This window comes from Pithys albifrons, chromosome 14 (assembly GCF_047495875.1).
Source record: "Pithys albifrons albifrons isolate INPA30051 chromosome 14, PitAlb_v1, whole genome shotgun sequence".
NCBI lineage: Eukaryota > Metazoa > Chordata > Aves > Passeriformes > Thamnophilidae > Pithys > Pithys albifrons.
In genome coordinates, this window is record NC_092471.1 from 20,565,379 (window position 1) to 20,587,546 (window position 22,168).

The following is a 22,168-nucleotide window of genomic DNA, read 5'->3' on the forward strand; positions in this document are numbered from 1 at the left end:
AGCCCCCTCAGAGCTCCTCACAGACCCCTCAGAGCCCCTCACAGAGCCCCTCAGAGCCTCTCACAGCCCCCTCAGAGCCCCTCACAGACCCCTCAGAGCCCCTCACAGACCCCTCAGATCCCTCAGAGCCCCTCAGAGCCCCACAGCCCCCTCAGAGCCTCTCACAGACCCCTCAGAGCCCCTCACAGACCCCTCAGATCCCTCAGAGCCCCTCAGAGCCCCTCACAGACCCCTCAGATCCCACAGACCCCTCAGAGCCCCTCAAAGACCCCTCAGAGCCCCTCAAAGACCCCTCAGAGCCTCTCACAGACCCCTCAGAGCCCCTCACAGCCCCCTCAGGGCCCCTCACAGACCCCTCAGAGCCCCTCACAGAGCCTCTCACAGACCCCTCAGGGCCCCTCACAGATCCCTCACAGCTCCCTCACAGACCCCTCAGAGCCCCTCACAGACCCCTCACAGAGCCCCTCACAGACCCCTCAGGGCCCCTCACAGATCCCTCACAGCTCCCTCACAGACCCCTCAGAGCCCCTCACAGACCCCTCAGAGCCACTCACAGACCCCTCAGAGCTCCCTCACAGACCCCTCAGAGCTCCCTCACAGACCCCTCAGAGCCCCACAGCCCCCTCAGAGCCCCTCACAGACCCCTCAGGGCCCCTCACAGACCCCTCAGAGCCCCTCACGGATCCCTCAGAGCCCCTCATGGACCCCTCAGAGCCCCTCACGGACCCCTCAGAGCCCCTCACAGACCCCTCAGAGCCCCTCACAGACCCCTCAGAGCCCCTCACAGACCCCTCAGATCCCTCAGAGCCCCACAGCCCCCTCAGAGCCCCTCACAGACCCCGCAGAGTCCCTCACAGACCCCTCAGAGCCCCACAGACCCCTCAGAGCCTCTCACAGACCCCTCAGAGCCCCACAGACCCCTCAAAGCTCCCACAGACCCCTCAGAGCCACACAGACCCCTCAAAGCTCCCACAGACCCCTCAAAGCTCCCACAGGCCCCTCCCGGCCCCGCCCTCACCATCCCTCCGCCCTCTCTTCCCGGAGGCCGCAAGGTCGCGCCCTCCCATTGGCTGCTGCCCACGCCGTTGCTATGGTAACGCGCGCTCCTATTGGCTGGGTTCGGGGAGGAGCCCAAGGGGGTGAATGACCGCGTGGGGAAAGGCTCCTCCTGCTCTCAACGCGATTGGCCGAGGCGGGGAAGGGATGGGCCAATCAGCGAGCGCGAGCGGGCTGGCGCGATGCTCGGCTCAGGGGGAGGGGCGGGAAACGGGCGGAGTGGGCGGAGCCTGAAGGAAGAGTCAGCGCTGATTGGTGGAGAGTAGGCCGGGGGCGGGGCCAAGGGCGGGGCCGGGACGCACTGGGAGCGGCGGCGGCGGCGGCGAGTGAGGAGGGGGCGGCACTGGGAGCGATCATGGGGTCACTGGGAGCGATCATGGGACACTGGGAGGGGTGTGGGGGCACTGGGAGAGGTATGGGGGCACCGGGAGCGACATGGGGGCACCGGGAGGGATATGGGGGCACTGGGAGGGGTTTGGGGGTACTGGGAGCGATCATGGGGGCACTGGGAGGGGTGTGGGGGCACTGGGAGCGATCATGGGGGCACTGGGAGCGATCATGGGACACTGGGAGGGGTGTGGGGGCACTGGGAGCGATCATGGGACACTGGGAGGGGTGTGGGGGCACTGGGAGGGGTGTGGGGGCACTGGGAGCGATCATGGGGGCACTGGGAGGGATATGGGGGCACTGGGAGGGATATGGGGGCACCGGGAGCGACATGGGGGCACCGGGAGGGATATGGGGGCACTGGGAGGGGTGTGGGGGCACTGGGAGGGGTTTGGGGGTACTGGGAGGGGTGTGGGGGTACTGGGAGCGATCATGGGGGCACTGGGAGGGGTGTGGGGGCACTGGGAGCAATCATGGGGGCACTGGGAGGGGTGTGGGGGCACTGGGAGCGATCATGGGGGCACTGGGAGGGATATGGGGGCACCGGGAGGGATATGGGGGCACTGGGAGCGATCATGGGTGCACTGGGAGCGGCACTGGGAGGGATATGGGGGCACTGGGAGCGACATGGGGGCACTGGGAGCGGCACTGGGAACAACATGGGTGCACTGGAAATGACACGCGGCACTGGGAAGGACATGGGGGCACTGGGAGGGACATGGGCACAGTGGGAGCGGTCCTGGGGACACTGGGAGGGATATGGGGGCACTGGTAGCGGCCCTGGGGGCACTGGGAGGGATATGGAGGCACTGGAATCGACATGGGGACACTGGGAGCGGTCCTGGGGGCACTGGGAGGGATATGGGGGCACTGGGAGCGATCATGGGGGCACTGGGAGCGATCATGGGGGCACTGGTAGGGATATGGGGGCACTGGGAATGATCCTGGGGGCACCGGGAGCGACATGGGGGCACTGGGAGCGACACGGGGGCACTGGGACCAACATGGGGGCACTGGGAGGGACCTGGGGACAATGGGAGTGGTCCTGGGGGACATGGAGAGGTCCTGAGGGCTTTGGGAAGTGTTCTGGAAGCTGTGGGGAAGGTACTGGGGGACGTGGGGAGGGTACTGGGGGACGTGGGGAGGGTACTGGGGGACGTGGGGAGGGTACTGGGGGACGTGGGGAAGGTACTGGGGAATGTGGGGAAGATACTGGGGGACGTGGGGAGGGTACTGGGGGACATAAGGAATGTCCAGGGGAAGGTGAGAAGGTCTTGGGGGATATGGGGAAGGTCCTGGGTGGTGTGGAAAGGTCCTGGGGTACCTTGGGAATGTCCAGGGGAAGGTGGGAAGGCCCTGGGAGACATGGGGAAGGTCCTGGGGCACATGGGGAGGGTCCTGGGGGTTGTGGAGAGGTCCTGGTTTTTTTGGAAGGGTCCTGGGGGCTGTAGAAGTACATGGGGACATGGGGAGGGTCCTGGGGGACATGGGGAGGGTCCTGGGGGTTGGGGAGAGGTCTTGGTGTTTTTGGAAAGGTCCTGGGGGCTGTAGAAGTACAGGGGGATGTGGAGAAGTTCCTGGAGGATGTGGGGAGGGTCTTGGGGACTTTGGGGGAGGTCCTGAGAGTTGCGTGGAGGGTCCTGAGGGACGTGGGGAAGGTCCTGGAGAATGTGGGAAGGTCCCAGGAAATGTGGGAAGATCCTGGGGGGGTGTGAGGGGCACGATGGGGGGTGAGAAGGGGGGTTGGTGTGAGGAGCTGTGGGTGGTGGGATGGGACAGCTGGGACCTGGGAGTGCCTGGGATGTGAGGAGAGCTGGGCCTGGAGAATCTGGGGGGTGGGAGAAGGACTGGGGGGCTCTGGGGTGGGGCTGAGAGAGCTGGGGGGGAACTGGAGGTGGAGCAGTTCCCAAATTGCCTTTGGGAGAGGGGTGAGTGTTCAGGGACATGGGGGGAACAGGGGACAGCTGAGAGTGGATCCCCCTCAGCCTGGGCTTTCCATCCAGCTCCGTGTTCTGGCACCTTTCCCTTGCCTTTCCAAAGGGCTTCTCAGAAAACAAACCCCAAACACTCCCAGCTCTGTGCCCTGCACATCCATTGGCTTATTTATCTTCGGTGGAACAGGGAAAATGAACTCCCTCTTTCCTTCCTTCTTCAGCAGAACAGCTTCCAACTTGGATTTCTAGCACTAGGAAGGGGTTCTTTTATTGTGAAGAGCAGAATATCCCCCTTTTTTTGAGGAATCTGGTGGACAGGCCTCACCTGAGCCATGGCCACACGTCTCAGATCGGTGAGTGGAGCCCTTCAAAAGGGCTTTTGTCTTGCAAAACCTGTTCTCACAGACACTCCTGACCCTCCCCAGGGAGGGCACGAGACTGACCCTTCATTAGGGATAATTCTGTGCAGGAAATGGGATTTTCCAAAGAATAACTTGCTGCTGTTGGTTCCAGAGGGATCCAGGAATGCTCCAAGCCCCCCAGGAACACCAGTGGCTGTGTCAGTGCTGCCCTGGAGATTGAGTTCCCCCAGGAGCACTTCCCGGGGGGTTTGGATGAGTTGTGGTGCAGGGGAAGGCCCAGCTGAGGTCCCTGAGCTCCCCTGGACTGTTGTTCCCTCATCCTGTGATCCCCAAATTAAACAGAGAAGGTTGGGATGTGGAAAAAAGAACATTTTGCTGAGCACAGAGAGGATTTGGGCCATAACTCTCAGGAGCAAAATGAAGCTCTTTTGCCTCTTTACCTGTGGCTCTTATTCCTGAATTTCTACCTTTTGAGCTATTTTCCCATTAATTCCTATGATACCTATGGAAGACCAGGGAATCTGGGATGTTTAGGAAGCAAACAATAGGAAGCAAAAAATATTTAGGAGTGTGAGCAAAGTGTTGTATCTCCACAACCCTGCTTGGCTGGAATTCATCCCCTAAAATCCAAGTATTCACGTGTAGCTTGGCTTGCTGCACACCTTATACTGTAATATCAAATTAGAGATAGTTTATACATGAAATTATTTATAGTTGTGGCTGCCCCATCCCTGAGAGTGTCCCAGGCCAGCTTGGACAGGGCTTGGAGCACCCTGGGCTGGTGGGAGGTGTCCCTGCCCATGGCAGGGGTGGCACTGGGTGGGCTTTGAGGTCCCTCCAACCCAAACCATTCCATGATGGGAATCCCATAAGGGCTTGGGATGGAAGGGACTATGAGGAGAAAGGATATGGAGGAAGGCAAGGAAAAGTGTTGCTGTTTGGGATGGAGCTCCTGCCTTTGGAGGAGGAGCTGAAACAGCTTCTGTCCCTCCTTTGACCAAATCCCACCATGGTCACCACTAAAACGTGTTCCATCTGAACACCCCAGTGATCCACCCCTGCCCTGGGCAGCTGTGCCAGGGCTGGACAGCCCTTTCCAGGGAAAGATTTTCCCAGAATCCAGCCTGAACTTCCCCTGGCACAATTTGAGGATGTTTTCCCTTGTCCTGTCCCTGTGCCCTCTTGGGGCCAGCTCAGCTCAGCTCCCCTGGGGCCAGCTCAGCTCAGCTCCCCTGGGGCCAGCTCAGCTCAGCTCCCTTGGGGCCAGCTCAGCTCAGCTCAGCTCCCTTAGGGCCAGCTCAGCTCAGCTCCCCTGGGGCCAGCTCAGCTCAGCTCAGCTCCCCTGGGGCCAGCTCAGCTCAGCTCAGCTCCCCTGGGGCCAGCTCAGCTCAGCTCCCCTGGGGCCAGCTCAGCTCAGCTCCCCTGAGGCCAGCTCAGCTCAGCTCCCCTGGGGCCAGCTCAGCTCCCTTAGGGCCAGCTCAGCTCAGCTCAGCTCCCCTGGGGCCAGCTCAGCTCAGCTCCCCTGGGGCCAGCTCAGCTCCCTTAGGGCCAGCTCAGCTCAGCTCAGCTCCCCTGGGGCCAGCTCAGCTCAGCTCCCTTGGGGCCAGCTCAGCTCAGCTCCCTTGGGGCCAGCTCAGCTCAGCTCCCTTGGGGCCAGCTCAGCTCAGCTGCCTTTGGGGCCAGCTCAGCTCAGCTCCCTTAGGGCCAGCTCAGCTCAGCTCCCTTAGGGCCAGCTCAGCTCAGCTCCCTTAGGGCCAGCTCAGCTCAGCTGCCTTTGGGGCCAGCTCAGCTCAGCTCCCCTGGGGCCAGCTCAGCTCCCCTGGGGCCAGCTCAGCTCAGCTCCCCTGGGGCCAGCTCAGCTCAGCTCTCCTGAGGCCAGCTCAGCTCAGCTCAGCTCCCCTGGGGCCAGCTCAGCTCTTTGGGGCCTGCTCAGCTCCCCTGGGCTGTGCCTGCCTGCTGAGTTGCTGCCCCCCTGCCCTCCCTGTGCCCCCTGCCCTCCCTGTGCCCCCTGCCCTCCCTGTGCCCCCTGCCCTCCCTGTGCCCCCTGCCCTCTCTGTCCCCCCTGCCCACCCTATGCCCCTGCCCTCCCTGTCCCCCCCTGCCCTCCCTGTGCCCCCTGCCCTCCCTGTGCCCCTGTCCCCCCCTGCCCTCCCTGTCCCCCCCTGCCCTCCCTGTCCCCCCCTGCCCTCCCTGTGCCCCCTGCCCTCCCTGTGCCCCTGTCCCCCCCTGCCCTCCCTGTCCCCCCCTGCCCTCCCTGTGCCCCTGCCCTCCCTGTGCCCCCTGCCCCCCCTGCCCTCCCTGTGGCCCTGCCCTCCCTGTGCCCCCTGCCCTCCCTGTCCCCCCTGCCCTCCCTGTGCCCCCTGCCCTCCCTGCCCTCCCTGTCCCCCCCTGCCCTCCCTGTGCCCCTGTCCTCCCTGTGCCCCTGTCCTCCCTGTGCCCCCTGCCCTCCCTGCCCTCCCTGTGCCCCCTGCCCTCCCTGCCCTCCCTGTGCCCCCTGCCCTCCCTGCCCCCCCTGCCCTCCCTGCAGGCTGGCACGAGGTGCACCGTGATCGGCGGCTCCGGCTTCCTGGGGCAGCACCTGGTGGAGCAGCTCCTGGCCAAGGGTTACACCGTCAACGTGTTCGACGTCCACCGGGGCTGCCAGAGCGACAGAGTGAGCTTCTTCCTGGGAGACCTGTGTGACAAGGAGGTACAGACCATCCCCTGCCACCCAGAGGTGGCCCCAGGGCTCGGGGCTGGGCCCAGGATGGGTTCTGTTCATGGGTGGTTGGGGCAAGGGGTAGGTGCCTCCTCAGCGAGGTCTTGGAAGGAGTGGCAGAACCCCCAGAAGGGCTTGAGGAAGCCTGGAGAGATGGGAGAGAGGAACTGTCTGGAAAGGCAGGTCCTGCAACTGGGGAGGAACAGCCCCAGGCACTGGTACAGGCTGGGAGGCAGCTCTGGGAGGAGGACCTGGGGATCCTGGTGGACAACCAGCTGTCCCAGAGCCAGCAGCGTGTCCTGAGGGCAAGGAGAGCAATGGGATCCTGGGGGACATCAGGAAGAGCATTGTTTGAGGAAGGTGATTCCACCCCCAGCTCAGCCTTAGGGGCACATCTGCAGGGCTGTGTCCAGTTCTGGGCTCCCCAGCAGAGGAGGGACAGGGAGCTCCTGGGATGGGTCCAGCAGAGGGAAACAAAGGGGCTGGAGGGGCTGGGGCATCTCTGTGAGCAGGAAAGGCTGAGGGAGCTCCAGAGGTCACTGAGAGGGCACCTGCCCATGTCTGGCAGTGCCTGCAGGGAGGGGCAGAGGGTGGTCCAAGCAATGGGACTAGAGGCAGGAACTGATGCCCAGAAGTTCCACCTGAACATGGGGCAGAACTTCCCTGTGCAGTGCCCCAGCACTGAACAGGCTGCCCAGAGAGGGTGTGAAGTCTGGAGATATTCCAGAACCACCTGGGCACAATCCTGTTCCCTGTGCTCTGGGATGACCCTGCTGGAGCAGGGGGGTGGCACCAGGTAACCCAGAGTGGTCCCTCCCTGCCTGGCCCATGCTGGGAAGGACATCTGATTGGATGGGTGTTGGTTCCAACACTGAGCCCTTCCTGAAGCCCTGGGGGCCCTGCCCAGGTGGGAAAAGGGGATGCAGATGTGCCCCCCAGCCTTGCCCTGGGGTGAAACCTCAGCACCTCTCTGGAACCACCTGCAAGAACCAGCCCTGATGTGTCTTGGGGCTGCAAAGAACAGACCTGGTATCTCTCTGATTGCTGTTAGTTTAGACACTCAGTGTAATTACAGGCCTGTGCTAATTGCAGGGGGCTCTCCCAGCTCTCCCCAGCTCCATGAGGACTGGAGTTGGACCAAGGGTTGGACTTGATGATCTCGGAGGTCTTTTCCAACCCAATCCATTCTATGACTCATTCCCAACACTCAGGGCAGGCTGAGGCCTCCTGAGGGTGGGCCATGGCAGAGACATCTCCCCCTGCCTCAACCCCCAGCTCAGGGCTTTGGGACAGTCACCTCCACACAGTGCCTGGGGACTGTTAAACTGCTGCTTCCTCAGGGTCCCACCTTCTGACTCCAGGGAGTGCCCCTACACTTGGGATGCTCCAATCAGTCCAGCCCAGACAGGCTCCAAGTGTGGGGAAGTTCTCAGGATCTTCTCAGCACTGTCTGGAACTCCCTGAAGGGAAGTTCTGGCCAGGTGGGGGTTGGTCTCTTCTCCCAGGCACTCAGCAATAGGACAAGGGGGCACGATGGGCTCAAGCTCTGCCAGGGGAAATTGAAGTGGGAGATCAGAAAGAAATTCTTTGCAGAGAGAGTGCTCAGGGATTGGAATGGGCTGCCCAGAGAGGGGGTGGATTCCCCATCCCTGGAGGTTTTTCAGCTGAGCTTGGCCGTGGCACTGAGTGCCATGATCTGGTAAAGGGACTGGAGTTGGACCAAGGGTTGGACTTGATGATCTCGGAGGGCTTTTCCAACCCAATCAATTCTATGATTCTGTCATTCTATGGATGTGGCACTGAGTGAGAATCCACCATGTCTTGATCCAACCGTGTCTTGATCCAACCCTACTGTGATCACCATGTCTTGATCCAACCATGTCTTGATCCAACCCCACTGTGATCACCATGTCTTGATCCAACCATGTCTTGATCCAACCATGTCTTGATCCAACCCCACTGTGATCACCATGTCTTGATCCAACCATGTCTTGATCCAACCGTGTCTTGATCCAACCCTACTGTGATCACCGTGTCTTGATCCAACCATGTCTTGATCCAACCCTACTGTGATCACCAGCCCAGGGCACTCCGTGCCCTGGGCTGGTGATCACAGTGGGGTTGGATCAAGGGTTGGACTTGATGATCTCAGAGGTCTCTTCCAACCCAATCCATTCTATGATTCTCTGGAGAGAAGGGCTGTGTGTGTTTGCCCAGAGATCCTGGCTCCAAATCCTCTTCCAGCTGCCCACCTTTATGGAGGGCACATTGCTGACATTTAGCAGAATATTTCCACGAACAAACTCGTGTTTTCTTTCCATCCTCCTGTTGCTCCATTCCCACCTCCCCTGGTGCCTCTCCCAGGCTCTGCTCCCAGCCCTGCAAGGTGTGTCCGTGGCTTTCCACTGTGCATCCCCAGCGCCCTCCAGTGACAACAGGGAGCTGTTCTACAGGGTCAATGTGGGGGGAACCAAAGCAGTCATTGAAGCCTGCAGAGAAGCTGGAGTGCAGGTAAGGGGGGGAAAAGCACCTGGAGACCCTGAGAGGACAATGGGCTTGAGGATATTTGCACTGTGGACCAATTTCTGTTCAGTTGGACAGGGAGGAAAAGCCTCTGAGACACTGAATTCCTCCTTGTTCCATGGAAAACACTGGGAGGGAGACTCTGTGTGTCTCCTGCTTAGTGTTTGGTGGGACCTCAATCCATGTTTGCCCCAGAGAACCTGCACATTGCAATCTTCTGACTGCAGGAAAAGCACCCACATCTGTCCTGCTCCACACCTGGGAATGCCCCACAGCTGGCAAGGGGCTCCTTCCATGCCAGCTCCAAAGGTGGCATTTCCAGCAGTGGGAATATTCATGGCATGTCTTCCCTCTGTGAATTCTTTGCCATGTAATGAGAGAGGACACACTTGTGCCATAATCTCAGGGTGTGGGAAGCCAACTGCCCACAAAGGAAGGAGCCTGAGGGAACCAGGAAACAGCAGCTCAAATCACAGCCTGAATTTCCTCCTTGGGTTGTTTTGGTACCACCTGAGTTTTCACTGGAATTCTGCCTTAAAACCTTAACATTTGTGTCCAGTGCCCCTCACTCTGGTTTTGCTGGGCATGTTTGCCCCTGACTGGATGCCAGAGGTGTTTGTGGAAGTGTTTGCTCTCCTTCAGGCAGCACAAAGCACTGACAGAGTCAAACCTGCAGTGTGAGATCCCCTTCTCTCAGCCTTGCTCTTGGGCACTCAGTGTGTAGGATCAGTTGGTTAAACTGTTGTCTTCACTCAGCCCCCATAAACAGTGACCCTCCTGTGGGAGGCTTTAAACAACTTTTCTTCCCCATCCTTTGCAGAAGTTGGTGTTAACCAGCAGTGCCAGTGTGGTTTTTGAGGGCACAGACATAAAAAATGGATCAGAAGACCTCCCTTATGCACAGAAACCTATTGACTACTACACAGAGACCAAGATCCTGCAGGAGAAGGTACTTGGCATCCTATCAGGGGGTTAAATGCTTATTTTTCAATGTATTCACATCATCAAAATGATGAGAATAACACAAAGCTGTGACATAAATCCCCAGTGAATGGAATGAAATAGTGTCTCACTGCAGGGGTGGTGTCAGAACTGGCACAGGTGGCACTTCCATGGCATGGCAATCCCAGTTCTTACCTTGAAGCTTTGGTTTAAGAGCAGTTGAGGGGAGTTCTTTGTCTTCTCTGCTCTGGAAAGCTGTTTCAGACCCCCATTTTCCTGCTTTTATGGTTGGGATTTGTGACCAAGGCCCTGGGGAGGGACAGGATGGGACTGTGGGCTGAGCTGAGGAGCACCCCAAAGCTCTTGGCCATCTTCTCAAAGATTAGTGTTAAAAAGGACCTAAAACCTGCCCCCACACCTGTAAACTCCCTGCTTTGGCCTCTTGCCCCTCACCAGGATCTGTTGTGTCTCATCCTTTTATTGCTGCAGCCTGGGGGGTTTCAATATGGGGCAACAATGGTTTAACTCAAAGGGAACAAACCTCTTCTGGAGCCCTTTTTTGTGGTTTGCAGTTCAGTTGTGGGAAGAATCTGTGCTTTTTGTGCAAGGAGAACGTTACAGAGTGGCCTCCATGCTGATGCTGACAGGGTGTCCCTGGAGCCTTCAAGGGCTTTCCTCAAAAGGAGCTTCCTTGATTTGAATCTGAAAACATCTTTCCACTGATAAGGGGAGAGCTGAGGAGCAGCAATCAAGTGTAGTGGAATCATGTCTTGGATTTGGGGGAAATGGGAAGTGTTCTGTGTGGTTTGGGGGGCCTTGGGCTTGGGGTTTCCCAGACATTCCAGCCCTGCTGGAAATCTGGAGCACATGTTCTTTGGAAGCTCCCAAGGGAGGGAAATCTCTTGGTGCTGCCAGACAGGTGGGACCACCCCCTTCTGGAGGACACCCAGGAGGTTTGTCATGGAAGTGGCTGATGAGAGGGACAGAGGTGGAATTGCTGAGTGTCCTCCTCTTCCTCATGAATGGAGGAGCTTTGAAAACTCCTGGTGGTAAATGGGAGAGGCAAAGAATTCCCTCCCTTTGCCTGCCAGTGTTCCACTGATTTCTGTCCTTGAAGAGAAGTGGGAGCAGAGCTGGGGACAAAAGAAGCATCACTTGTGAAGACAGGAGGGGGTGATAGTTGGAGATCAGAAAGAAATTCTTTGCAGAGAGAGTGCTCAGGGATTGGAATGGGCTGCCCAGAGAGGGGGTGGATTCCCCATCCCTGGAGGTTTTTCAGCTGAGCTTGGCCGTGGCACTGAGTGCCATGATCTGGTAAAGGGACTGGAGTTGGACCAAGGGTTGGACTTGATGATCTCAGAGGGCTTTTCCAACCCAATCCATTCTATGAGTCTGTCATTTTATGGATGTGGCACTGAGTGAGAATCCACCATGTCTTGATCCAACCCTACTGTGATCACCATGTCTTGATCCAACCATGTCTTGATCCAACCCCACTGTGATCACCATGTCTTGATCCAACCATGTCTTGATCCAACCATGTCTTGATCCAACCCTACTGTGATCACCATGTCTTGATCCAACCATGTCTTGATCCAACCATGTCTTGATCCAACCCCACTGTGATCACCATGTCTTGATCCAACCATGTCTTGATCCAACCATGTCTTGATCCAACCCCACTGTGATCACCATGTCTTGATCCAACCATGTCTTGATCCAACCCTACTGTGATCACCATGTCTTGATCCAACCATGTCTTGATCCAACCATGTCTTGATCCAACCCCACTGTGATAACCATGTCTTGATCCAACCATGTCTTGATCCAACCATGTCTTGATCCAACCACATCTTGATCCAACCCCACTGTGATCACCAGCCCGTGCCCTGGGCTGGTGATCACAGTGGGGTTGGATCAAGGGTTGGCCTTGATGATCTCAGAGGTCTCTTCCAACGCAATCCATTCTATGATTCTGTGATTCTAATTCATCCCTGATGTCTTCCCAATGGGGTGGGAGCTTGGGAATAATTGCCCAGCCCTGCTCTGCCTCCCAACCTTCCTCCTGTCCTCTCCCTGCAGGAAGTGCTCGCTGCCAACGACCCAGAGAACAATTTCCTCACCGCTGCCATCCGTCCCCACGGCATCTTCGGGCCCAGGGACCCCCAGCTGGTGCCCACCCTCATCCAGGCAGCCAGGAGTGGCAAGATGAAGTTCATCATTGGGTGAGCAGAGCTCAGAGGCTTTTTATTGCTTTGGCAAAGCTGGTGCTGAACGGGGAAAAGGAGGGGCAGAAATGCAGAGATGTTTTGTCCCACCTGGATTAATATGAAGTTGTTGGCTCTGAGCATCCTTGGAACAATCAAAGCTTTATGAACCCAGCACTGCCTGGTTAACAATGGACACAACACAGGCTGGAAAGGCTTTCCACCTTCCTATGAGGACCACACTTTAGCCAAGGAGAACTTACTAGCTCTAAGTGTCTCCAGAAAATCAGAGTCTCGTGAACCCAACACTGCCTGTCAAACACACAGGCTGGGGAGAGGTCCTGGTGTTTTTGGAAGGGTTCTGGGGGCTGTAGAAGTACATGGGGATGTGGGGAGGGTCCTGGGGGACATGGGGAGGGTCCTGAGGGTTGGGGAGAGGTCCTGGTGTTTTTGGAAGGGTCCTGGGGGCTGTAGAAGTACATGGGGAAGTGGGGAAGGTCCTGGGGGACATGGGGAGGGTCCTGGGGGACATGGGGAAGGTCCTGAGGGTTGGGGAGAGGTCCTGGTGTTTTTGGAAAGGTCCTGGGGGCTGTAGAAGTACATGGGGATGTGGGGAGGGTCCTGGGGGACATGGGGAAGGGTCCTTGGGGACATGGGGAAGGTCCTGGGGGTTGTGGAGAGGTCCTGGTGTTTTTGGAAGGGTTCTGGGGACTGTAGAAGTACATGGGGATGTGGGGAGGGTCCTGGGGGACATGGGGAAGGTCCTGAGGGTTGGGGAGAGGTCCTGGTGTTTTTGGAAGGGTCCTGGGGGCTGTAGAAGTACATGGGGATGTGGGGAGGGTCCTGGGAGACATGGGAAGGGTCCTGGGGGACATGGGGAAGGTCCTGGGGGACATGGGGAGGGTCCTGGGGGACATGGGGAAGGTCCTGGGGGACATGGGGAAGGTCCTGGGGGACATGATCCCATGGCTGACTGGACTCTGGACAGGGATAAGCAGATGCACGTTCTGGACCTGCACAGGAATGGGGGTCCCACATTGGTTGGATCTGCTCCAGCTGGGCTGAGCTTGGCTGGTTGAGGGAGTAAATCAGAGTTCCCTGAGCCCAGAAATTCCTAAGTGGAAGCTTGTCCTTAAGTGACATTGTCTGTGCTAGTTACCAGTCTGTTTGTCCTGCTCCTGGATCCCTGTGATCCCTGCACTCCTGCTCCCATGGATCCCTGTGATCCCTGCCCCTCCTGCTCCCATGGATCCCTGTGATCCCTGGATCTTCTGCTCCATGGATCCCTGTGATCCCTGCCCCTCCTGCTCCCATGGATCCCTGTGATCCCTGCCCCTGCTGCTCCTGGATCCCTGTGATCCCTGGATCTCCTGTTCCCATGGATCCCTGTGATCCCTGGATCTCCTGATCCCATGGATCCCTGTGATCCCTGCCCCTCCTGCTCCTTGATCCCTGGATCTCCTGTTCCCATGGATCCCTGTGATCCCTGGATCTCCTGCTCCATGGATCCCTGTGATCCCTGGATCTCCTGCTCCATGGATCCCTGTGATCCCTGCACTCCTGCTCCCATGGATCCCTGTGATCCCTGGATCTCCTGCTCCATGGATCCCTGTGATCCCTGCCCCTCCTGCTCCCATGGATCCCTGTGATCCCTGCCCCTGCTGCTCCTGGATCCCTGTGATCCCTGGATCTCCTGTTCCCATGGATCCCTGTGATCCCTGGATCTCCTGCTCCCATGGATCCCTGTGATCCCTGGATCTCCTTCTCCATGGATCCCTGTGATCCCTGCACTCCTGTTCCCATGAATCCCTGTGATCCCTGCACTCCTGCTCCCATGGATCCCTGCTGATCCCTGCCCCTCCTGTTCCCATGGATCCCTGTGATCCCTGCACTCCTGTTCCCATGGATCCCTGTGATCCCTGCCCCTCCTGTTCCCATGGATCCCTGTGATCCCTGCACTCCTGCTCCATGGATCCCTGTGATCCCTGGATCTCCTGCTCCATGGATCCCTGTGATCCCTGCACTCCTGCTCCATGGATCCCTGTGATCCCTGCACTCCTGCTCCATGGATCCCTGTGATCTCTGCCCCTCCTGCTCCATGGATCCCTGTGATCCCTGGATCTCCTGCTCCCATGGATCCCTGTGGTCCCTGCACTCCTGCTCCATGGATCCCTGTGATCCCTGGATCTCCTGCTCCATGGATCCCTGCTGATCCCCAGACCTGGAAGGTCTTCCCAGCCTGGGAGGTTTAAAAATGGTGTCACCTCTGAGGGCTGTGCCAAGGGCTGGGACAATAATTTGTCTCCCAACTGATGTGTGGTAATTCCACCCCTGTGCCAGGGCATGGCCTGAAGCTGCAGGACAAGAGAGTGGGGAAGGGAAAACTTGGGATAAACATTCCCTGTGTGAAAGTCCTTCCTTTTCAGCCCCACTTTCCTTAAGGTTAAACCTCCTTTTGTCTGTGCAGGGACGGGAAGAACTTGGTGGATTTCACCTACGTGGACAACGTGGTCCATGGGCACATCCTGGCTGCAGAAAAGCTGCAGAAAGGCTCTCCCCTGTGTGGGCAGGTAAGGAAGGAGCTCAGCAGGGGGTGGGAGGGCAGGGGGTGTCCCCAGGCACACTCCAGCTGGAATCCTCTGCTCTGGGATCCTGATCCCCCATCCTCAACATCCATCCTGGAGGTGGTGGAGCTCCACTCACTGGTGGGTCAGCTCTGTCTGTCTGTGGGTTTCATGAGTGGTGAGCACTGTGTGCCACCACCTGGGCTAAGCTGGATGAATATCCTTCAGTTCCATGCTGGGAAATCCTGGTGGGAGGAGATCCAGGCAGAGCTGTGGGCAGCCAAGGTGCCAACATGGAGATGCAGAGGCTTTTAGGACCGAGTTCAGAGCAGGACAGACTTGCACAGCTCTTTTGGGCCCCACTGTGCACTGGGGGGGCTTTACTGGGTTTGCTCTGGGCTGTCTGTCAGTTTGTGTGGCATTTCTGAGGGGTCTCAGCCCCTGCAGTGTCACCTGTTTTCCTGGCAAAGAGGAGCTTCAGCCCATTTCAGCCAGAGGTGGTGGGCAGTGCAGAGCAGCTTGTGCCCAAAATGTGCCCAGTGAGGGGTGTCATGTCCTCACCATGAACTGGAGATTGTAGGGATGGAAATTCAGCCACCAGCAGAGAAAGAACTGCCAAGCTTAGACAGTGAGGTCAGCAGGGGCTGAGAGACATCCCATCAGCAAAGCCCAGCCCAGGCCTGTGGATGTTCCCCCACGTGGACTGGCTGTCTCCAGCTCCAGGATGGAGATGGACCTTGGGACAATGTTGTGACTCATGTTGAACCCCCTTCTTTTCTTTTCCCATGTAAATCCCTGTTATAGAAATAGTAACTAATTGTGCAACTAACCAAAACTTGTGTAATCCCCTAGTTAACACAGGTTACCATCACAGAGTCAGTTGGGTTGGAAAAGCCCTCTGAGATCATCAAGTCCAACCCTTGGTCCAACTCCAGTCCCTTTCCCAGATCATGGCACTCAGTGCCACGGCCAAGCTCAGCTGAAAAACCTCCAGGGATGGGGAATCCACCCCCTCTCTGGGCAGCCCATTCCAATCCCTGAGCACTCTCTCTGCAAAGAATTTCTTTCTGCTCTCCAACTTCAATTTCCCCTGGCAGAGCTTGAGCCCATCGTGCCCCCTTGTCCTATTGCTGAGTGCCTGGGAGAAGAGACCAACCCCCCCCTGACCACAACTTCCCTTCAGGCAGTTCCAGACAGTGCTGAGGTCACCTCTGAGCCTCCTCTTCTCCAGCCTGAACACCTCCAGCTCCCTCAGCCTCTCCCCACAGGGCTTGTGCTCCAGTCCCTTCTCCAGCCTCGTTGCTCTTCTCAGTTGGGTTGGAAGAGACCTCTGAGATCATCAAATCCAACCCTTGATCCAACCCCACTGTGATCACCAGCCCAGGGCACAGAGTGGGGCACAGAGTGGGGCACAGAGTGGGGCACAGAGTGGGGCACAGAGTGCCCTGGGCTGGTGATCACAGTAGGGTTGGATCAAGACATGGTGGATTCTCACTCAGTGCCACATCCATAGAAGGACAGAATCATAGAATGGATTGGGTTGGAAAAGACCTCCGAGATCATCAAGTCCAACCCTTGGTCCAACTCCAGTCCCTTTACCAGATCATGGCACTCAGTGCCACGGCCAAGCTCATTTTAATCCATCCTCCTTGTTAGCATGTCCTGCCTACAAGACCCTTAAATTGTCTGTTCTGTGTTCAGGAAAGGGTTCCAGTTTTTACCCTCAGACTGGGATGGTCAGTTTTTAGACTCTTGCATAAGATGGGCCAAGATTGGGCAGCCCATCCTGCTTTTCTCATCCCTGTCTCCCTCTCTCCCTCCAGGCATTTCTCATCCCTGTCTCCCTCTCTCCCTCCAAGCATTTCTCATCCCTGTCTCCCTCTCTCCCTCCAGGCATTTCTCATCCCTGTCTCCCTCTCTCCCATCCTGCTTTTCTCATCCCTGTCTCCCTCTCTCCCTCCAGGCATTTCTCATCCCTGTCTCCCTCTCTCCCTCCAGGCATTTCTCATCCCTGTCTCCCTCTCTCCTATCCTACTTTTCTCATCCCTGTCTCCCTCTCTCCCTCCAGGCATTTCTCATCCCTGTCTCCCTCTCTCCTATCCTACTTTTCTCATCCCTGTCTCCCTCTCTCCCTCCAGGCATGTCTCATCCCTGTCTCCCTCTCTCCCTCCAGGCTCTGCTCATCCCTGTCTCCCTCTCTCCCACCAGGCATGTCTCATCCCTGTCTCCCTCTCTCCCTCCAGGCATGTCTCATCCCTGTCTCCCTCTCTCCCTCCAGGCTTTGACCATCCCTGTCTCCCTCTCTCCCTCCAGGCTCTGCTCACCCCTGTCTCCCTCTCTCCCACCAGGCTCTGCTCATCCCTGTCTCCCTCTCTCCCTCCAGACATGTCTCACCCCTGTCTCCCTCTCTCCCTCCAGGCTCTGCTCACCCCTGTCTCCCTCTCTCCCTCCAGGCTCTGCTCATCCCTGTCTCCCTCTCTCCCTCCAGGCTCTGCTCATCCCTGTCTCCCTCTCTCCCTCCAGGCTCTGCTCATCCCTGTCTCCCTCTCTCCCTCCAGGCTCTGCTCATCCCTGTCTCCCTCTCTCCCTCCAGGCTCTGCTCATCCCTGTCTCCCTCTCTCCCTCCAGGCTCTGCTCACCCCTGTCTCCCTCTCTCCCACCAGGCTCTGCTCACCCCTGTCTCCCTCTCTCCCACCAGGCTCTGCTCACCCCTGTCTCCCTCTCTCCCACCAGGCTCTGCTCATCCCTGTCTCCCTCTCTTCCTCCAGGCATGTCTCATCCCTGTCTCCCTCTCTTCCTCCAGGCATGTCTCATCCCTGTCTCCCTCTCTCCCTCCAGGCATGTCTCATCCCTGTCTCCCTCTCTCCCTCCAGGCATTTCTCATCCCTGTCTCCCTCTCTCCCTCCAGGCTTTGACCATCCCTGTCTCCCTCTCTCCCTCCAGGCTTTGACCATCCCTGTCTCCCTCTCTCCCTCCAGACATGTCTCACCCCTGTCTCCCTCTCTCCCTCCAGGCTCTGCTCACCCCTGTCTCCCTCTCTCCCTCCAGTCATGTCTCACCCCTGTCTCCCTCTCTCCCTCCAGGCTCTGCTCACCCCTGTCTCCCTCTCTCCCTCCAGTCATGTCTCACCCCTGTCTCCCTCTCTCCCTCCAGGCTCTGCTCATCCCTGTCTCCCTCTCTCCCTCCAGGCTCTGCTCACCCCTGTCTCCCTCTCTCCCTCCAGACATGTCTCACCCCTGTCTCCCTCTCTCCCTCCAGGCTTTGACCATCCCTGTCTCCCTCTCTCCCTCCAGACATGTCTCACCCCTGTCTCCCTCTCTCCCTCCAGGCTCTGCTCATCCCTGTCTCCCTCTCTCCCTCCAGGCTCTGCTCACCCCTGTCTCCCTCTCTCCCTCCAGGCTCTGCTCATCCCTGTCTCCCTCTCTCCCTCCAGGCATGTCTCACCCCTGTCTCCCTCTCTCCCTCCAGGCATGTCTCATCCCTGTCTCCCTCTCTCCCTCCAGGCGTTCCACATCACCAACGATGAGCCCGTTCCCTTCTGGGCCTTCATGTCTCGGCTCTTGACAGGCCTGGGCTACAACGCTCCCAAGTACCACATTCCCTACGGGCTGGCCTATTGCCTGGCCCTGCTGCTGGCCCTGCTGCTGTGGCTGCTGCGGCCCCTGGTGACCATCAGGGCCACCTTCACGCCCATGCGGGTGGCCCTGGCCGGCACCTTCCACTACTACAGCTGCGAGAGGGCCAAGAGGGCCCTGGGCTACAGCCCCGTGGTGGGGCTGGAGGAGGCCGTGGCCAGGACCCTGCAGAGCTACCCCCACCTGCGCCGTGCCAGGGCCTGAGCAGCTGCAGGGGCTCCCTTGGCAGGGTTGCTTTGGTGGTGCTGGCTGTGATGGTGATGGTTTTGACATGGAGGAGGAGCGACCCCCGAAGTTCCTCCTCGCCGCTCTCTGGGTTGGCACACCCTCCCTGCAGGAGCTTTGCCAGCGGTTCTTGGAGGTGACTGCTTGTTCTGAGCCAGCTGCTGGACTCTGGGCTGTGAACAAACACCCTGCTGTGCCTTCTTCAGTCCCAAGGTGGCACGTTGGCATTCCTGCTCTGCCCTCTCCACCCTCCTCCCGTGTTTTGTTGCTCTGGTGACATCAGCCACCTCCTCCTGGAGTGAGGAACCAACCCCTTCTCGTGGCTGGGTCCCCTCTGGGCCTTGGCTGTTCTCTGGGCAGGAGCAGCTCATGCCAAGGAGCAGTTGTGCCAACAGCCCTTGAGTCACTGCAGCTCCTTTTGTTTTCCCTCCATGATCAGAGGGGGATTTGGCTTCTTGGTGAGGCATCAGGAGACCTGAGGAAAGGCCTCTCTTTGTCAGGACTGTGTCCCTTTGTTCCTGCAGGAGCCTCTCTCTGTTCCCAGAAGAACCCAAATAAATCACAACGAGATGATTTCCTAATCCTGTGTGCCATCTGTGAAAGGGCAGATGCCACTGTGCCCCTCTCAGCCCAGTGGAATGATTCCTTCATGGGGGCAGAGCTCTGGGCTGTGCCTGTTGTTGGGCACCTCCTGCTGTTTTCCCACCAGAGCTACAGTGGTTGGAAGATCCTACAGCACAAAGTTCATCTTCTCTGACCTCTGCTTGCTGGTCCTGGGACTGTCCCAGGCCAGGCTGGACAGGGGGAGCACCCTGGGCTGGTGGGAGATGTCCCTGCCCATGGCAGGGGTGGCACTGGGGGGGCTTTAAGGTCCCTTCCAACCCAAACCATTCGATGTGTCTCTGGTTCCAGGACCAATTCTGGTCCATCAGCAGGTTCCTTCTGCCATTCCCTTTGCATCTGATGAGCAGTTGCCACAACTTCATGCCATGGGCTGTTCCAAGCCAAGAGCTCCCACCAGGACCTGCTTTGGCCACTTAGTCCATGGAAAACCCTCTTTTCCCCCAGGAAATGGTGGCAGTGCAGCTCCCCAAAGTGGTTTTTTTTTATTTTTGATGTGCATATTAAGGGTTCTCTACCCCACAATCTCTCAAGTGCTCCAGTTCTGCTTTGGTCATAAATGAGGTGTTCAGGTTGGAATTTCCATGCCAATTCCTGGCAGTTCTGGTGTCTCAGATTTCAGCATTATGGGAAATATCTCCCTCCCTCATAAAATCCTGGAATTCTCTGGGTTGGAAGGGACTCCAAAGCCCACCCAGTTCCATGGGCAGGGACACCTCCCACCAGCCCAGGTTGCTCCAAGCCCTGTCCAGCCTGGCCTGGGACACTTCAGGGATGGGGCAGCCACAGCCTCCACCACACCTGTGGGCTTGATCTGCTGTTAAGAGTCCCATAACCGGGTTCTGTTTGACCTCCTGGCTGCTTTCTGGAGACCTTTGCTGGACCTTTTGTCCTGGGGGTTTTATGTGCTGCTTGAACTGGTTGTTTTACCAACCTTGGCCTGGACCTGGGAGGGACTGGCCAGTTGCCTGGGCCACTCCTGTGGTTGGCACTGGGCAGGCAGCCTGTCCCTCTGGGAGCAGGGATGGCACTGCCCTCCTGGGAGCAGGGATGGCACTGCCCTGGGAGCAGGGATGGCACTGCCCTGGGAGCAGGGATGGCACTGCCCTCCTGGGAGCAGGGATAGCACTGCCCTGGGAACAGGGATGGCACTGCCCTCCTGGGAACAGGGATGGCACTGCCCTCCTGGGAGCAGGGATGGCACTGCCCTCCTGGGAGCAGGGATGGCACTGCCCTGGGAGCAGGGATAGCACTGCCCTGGGAACAGGGATGGCACTGCCCTCCTGGGAACAGGGATGGCACTGCCCTCCTGGGAGCAGGGATGGCACTGCCCTGGGAGCAGGGATGGCACTGCCCTCCTGGGAGCAGGGATGGCACTGCCCTGGGAGCAGGGATGGCACTGCCCTCCTGGGAGCAGGGATGGCACTGCCCTGGGGGCAGGGATGGCACTGCCCTCCTGGGAGCAGGGATGGCACTGTGCCCCTGGGAACAGGGATGGCACTGCCCTCCTGGGAGCAGGGATGGCACTGTGCCCCTGGGAGCAGGGATGGCACTGCCCTCCTGGGAGCAGGGATGGCACTGTGCCCCTGGGAGCAGGGATGGCACTGTCCCTCCTGGGAGCAGGGATGGCACTGCCCTCCTGGGAGCAGGGATGGCACTGTGCCCTTCTGGGAGCAGGGATGGCACTGTGCCCCTGGGAGCAGGGATGGCACTGCCCTGGGAGCAGGGATGGCACTGCCCTCCTGGGAGCAGGGATGGCACTGCCCTGCTGGGAGCAGGAATGGCACTGCCCTGGGAGCAGGGATGGCACTGCCCTCCTGGGAGCAGGGATGGCACTGCCCTGGGAGCAGGGATGGCACTGCCCTCCTGGGAGCAGGGATGGCACTGCCCTGCTGGGAGCAGGAATGGCACTGCCCTGGGAGCAGGGATGGCACTGTGCTCCTGGGAGCAGGGATGGCACTGTGCCCCTGGGAGCAGGGATGGCACTGCCCTCCTGGGAGCAGGGATGGCACTGCCCTGCTGGGAGCAGGAATGGCACTGCCCTGGGAGCAGGGATGGCACTGTGCTCCTGGGAGCAGGGATGGCACTGTGCCCCTGGGAGCAGGGATGGCACTGCCCTCCTGGGAGCAGGGATGGCACTGCCCTGCTGGGAGCAGGAATGGCACTGCCCTGGGAGCAGGGATGGCACTGTGCTCCTGGGAGCAGGGATGGCACTGTGCTCCTGGGAGCAGGGATGGCACTGCCCTCCTGGGAACAGGGATGGCACTGCCCTCCTGGGAGCAGGGATGGCACTGCCCTGGGAGCAGGGATGGCAGTGCCCTGGGAACAGGAATGGCACTGCCCTCCTGGGAGCAGGGATGGCATTGCCCTCCTGGGAGCAGGGATGACCCCCCTGTCCCTCTGGGAGCAGGGATGGCACTGCCCTCCCCCAGGAGGTGGGCAGGGCGTGGGGCTGTGCTGGAGCAGAAGGATCCAACCCCACACTCCTGAAGTGCAGCCACAGCAAAGGCACCTCTGGCCTCTGGATGGCACTTCCCAGCCAGCCCTGCCCTGCAGCTCCAATCTGTCCCCAAGATCTGCCAGTCCTTGGACACAGTTCCAGGGGAGGGTTCCTCATCTTCCCCTGTCCCTGGAGGCCTCTCAAGGGAAGAGCTGGAGGCACCACCAGAAGGTGCTCCCCAAACAAGATGCCCTGGAAGTTCAGGGCAGGGGGATGAGGGCAGGAGGCAGGGGGTGGTGCCCTCACCCAGGGAGGGTAACCCAGGGCTCTTCTGGGCTGGGGGGAGCAGTTCCCTGGGCTGGGCAGGGCAGGGAGGGAGGCCCAGGTGTCACACCCAGGCTGGGTTGGTGGCTCTCCCTATAATTAGGGCGCTGCTTTTGGCTGCTGACGAGCTGCTGTTGCCCAAGCACAGGTAAACAGGGATTGCTGCCCTGCTGGAGCCTGACTGTGCCTCTACCCCTGGCCACAATGCAGGAGAACCTTGCTTTGTCCTTGCTTCCATCCCTGCTCCAGC

The 22,168-nt window shown here is 58.9% G+C and overlaps 1 protein-coding gene across 6 annotated transcripts; it reads left to right on the forward strand.

Moving 5' to 3' along the window:
* The first annotated feature begins 1,338 nt into the window (after nucleotides 1-1,338).
* On the forward strand, nucleotides 1,339-19,279 carry NSDHL (NAD(P) dependent 3-beta-hydroxysteroid dehydrogenase NSDHL). Of its 6 annotated transcripts, none has more exons than XM_071569191.1 (8): nucleotides 1,339-1,382; nucleotides 3,602-3,730; nucleotides 6,267-6,428; nucleotides 8,802-8,948; nucleotides 9,781-9,909; nucleotides 11,985-12,127; nucleotides 14,577-14,679; nucleotides 18,177-19,276. In XM_071569191.1, exons 2-8 carry the CDS (start codon nucleotides 3,710-3,712, stop codon nucleotides 18,510-18,512), a joined length of 1,041 nt encoding a protein of 346 aa, XP_071425292.1. In that variant the 5' UTR covers nucleotides 1,339-1,382; nucleotides 3,602-3,709; the 3' UTR covers nucleotides 18,513-19,276. The 6 variants fall into 6 exon arrangements, with proteins under 6 accessions (XP_071425292.1, XP_071425291.1, XP_071425297.1 ...); XM_071569190.1 differs by having other exon boundaries at nucleotides 1,340-1,382; nucleotides 3,599-3,730; XM_071569194.1 differs by lacking the exon at nucleotides 1,339-1,382 and adding an exon at nucleotides 1,399-1,416 and having other exon boundaries at nucleotides 3,599-3,730.
* The last annotated feature ends 2,889 nt before the right edge of the window (nucleotides 19,280-22,168 follow it).

What these genes read in the sequence shown, in the direction of transcription:
- NSDHL (XM_071569191.1), top strand. Translation starts at nt 3,710, where the DNA reads ATGGCCACACGTCTCAGATCG. An exon ending in GAGACCTGTGTGACAAGGAG is followed by an intron (nt 6,429 to 8,801) that starts GTACAGACCATC and finishes TGCCTCTCCCAG; the next exon opens with GCTCTGCTCCCAGCCCTGCA. An exon ending in GCAGAGAAGCTGGAGTGCAG is followed by an intron (nt 8,949 to 9,780) that starts GTAAGGGGGGGA and finishes CATCCTTTGCAG; the next exon opens with AAGTTGGTGTTAACCAGCAG.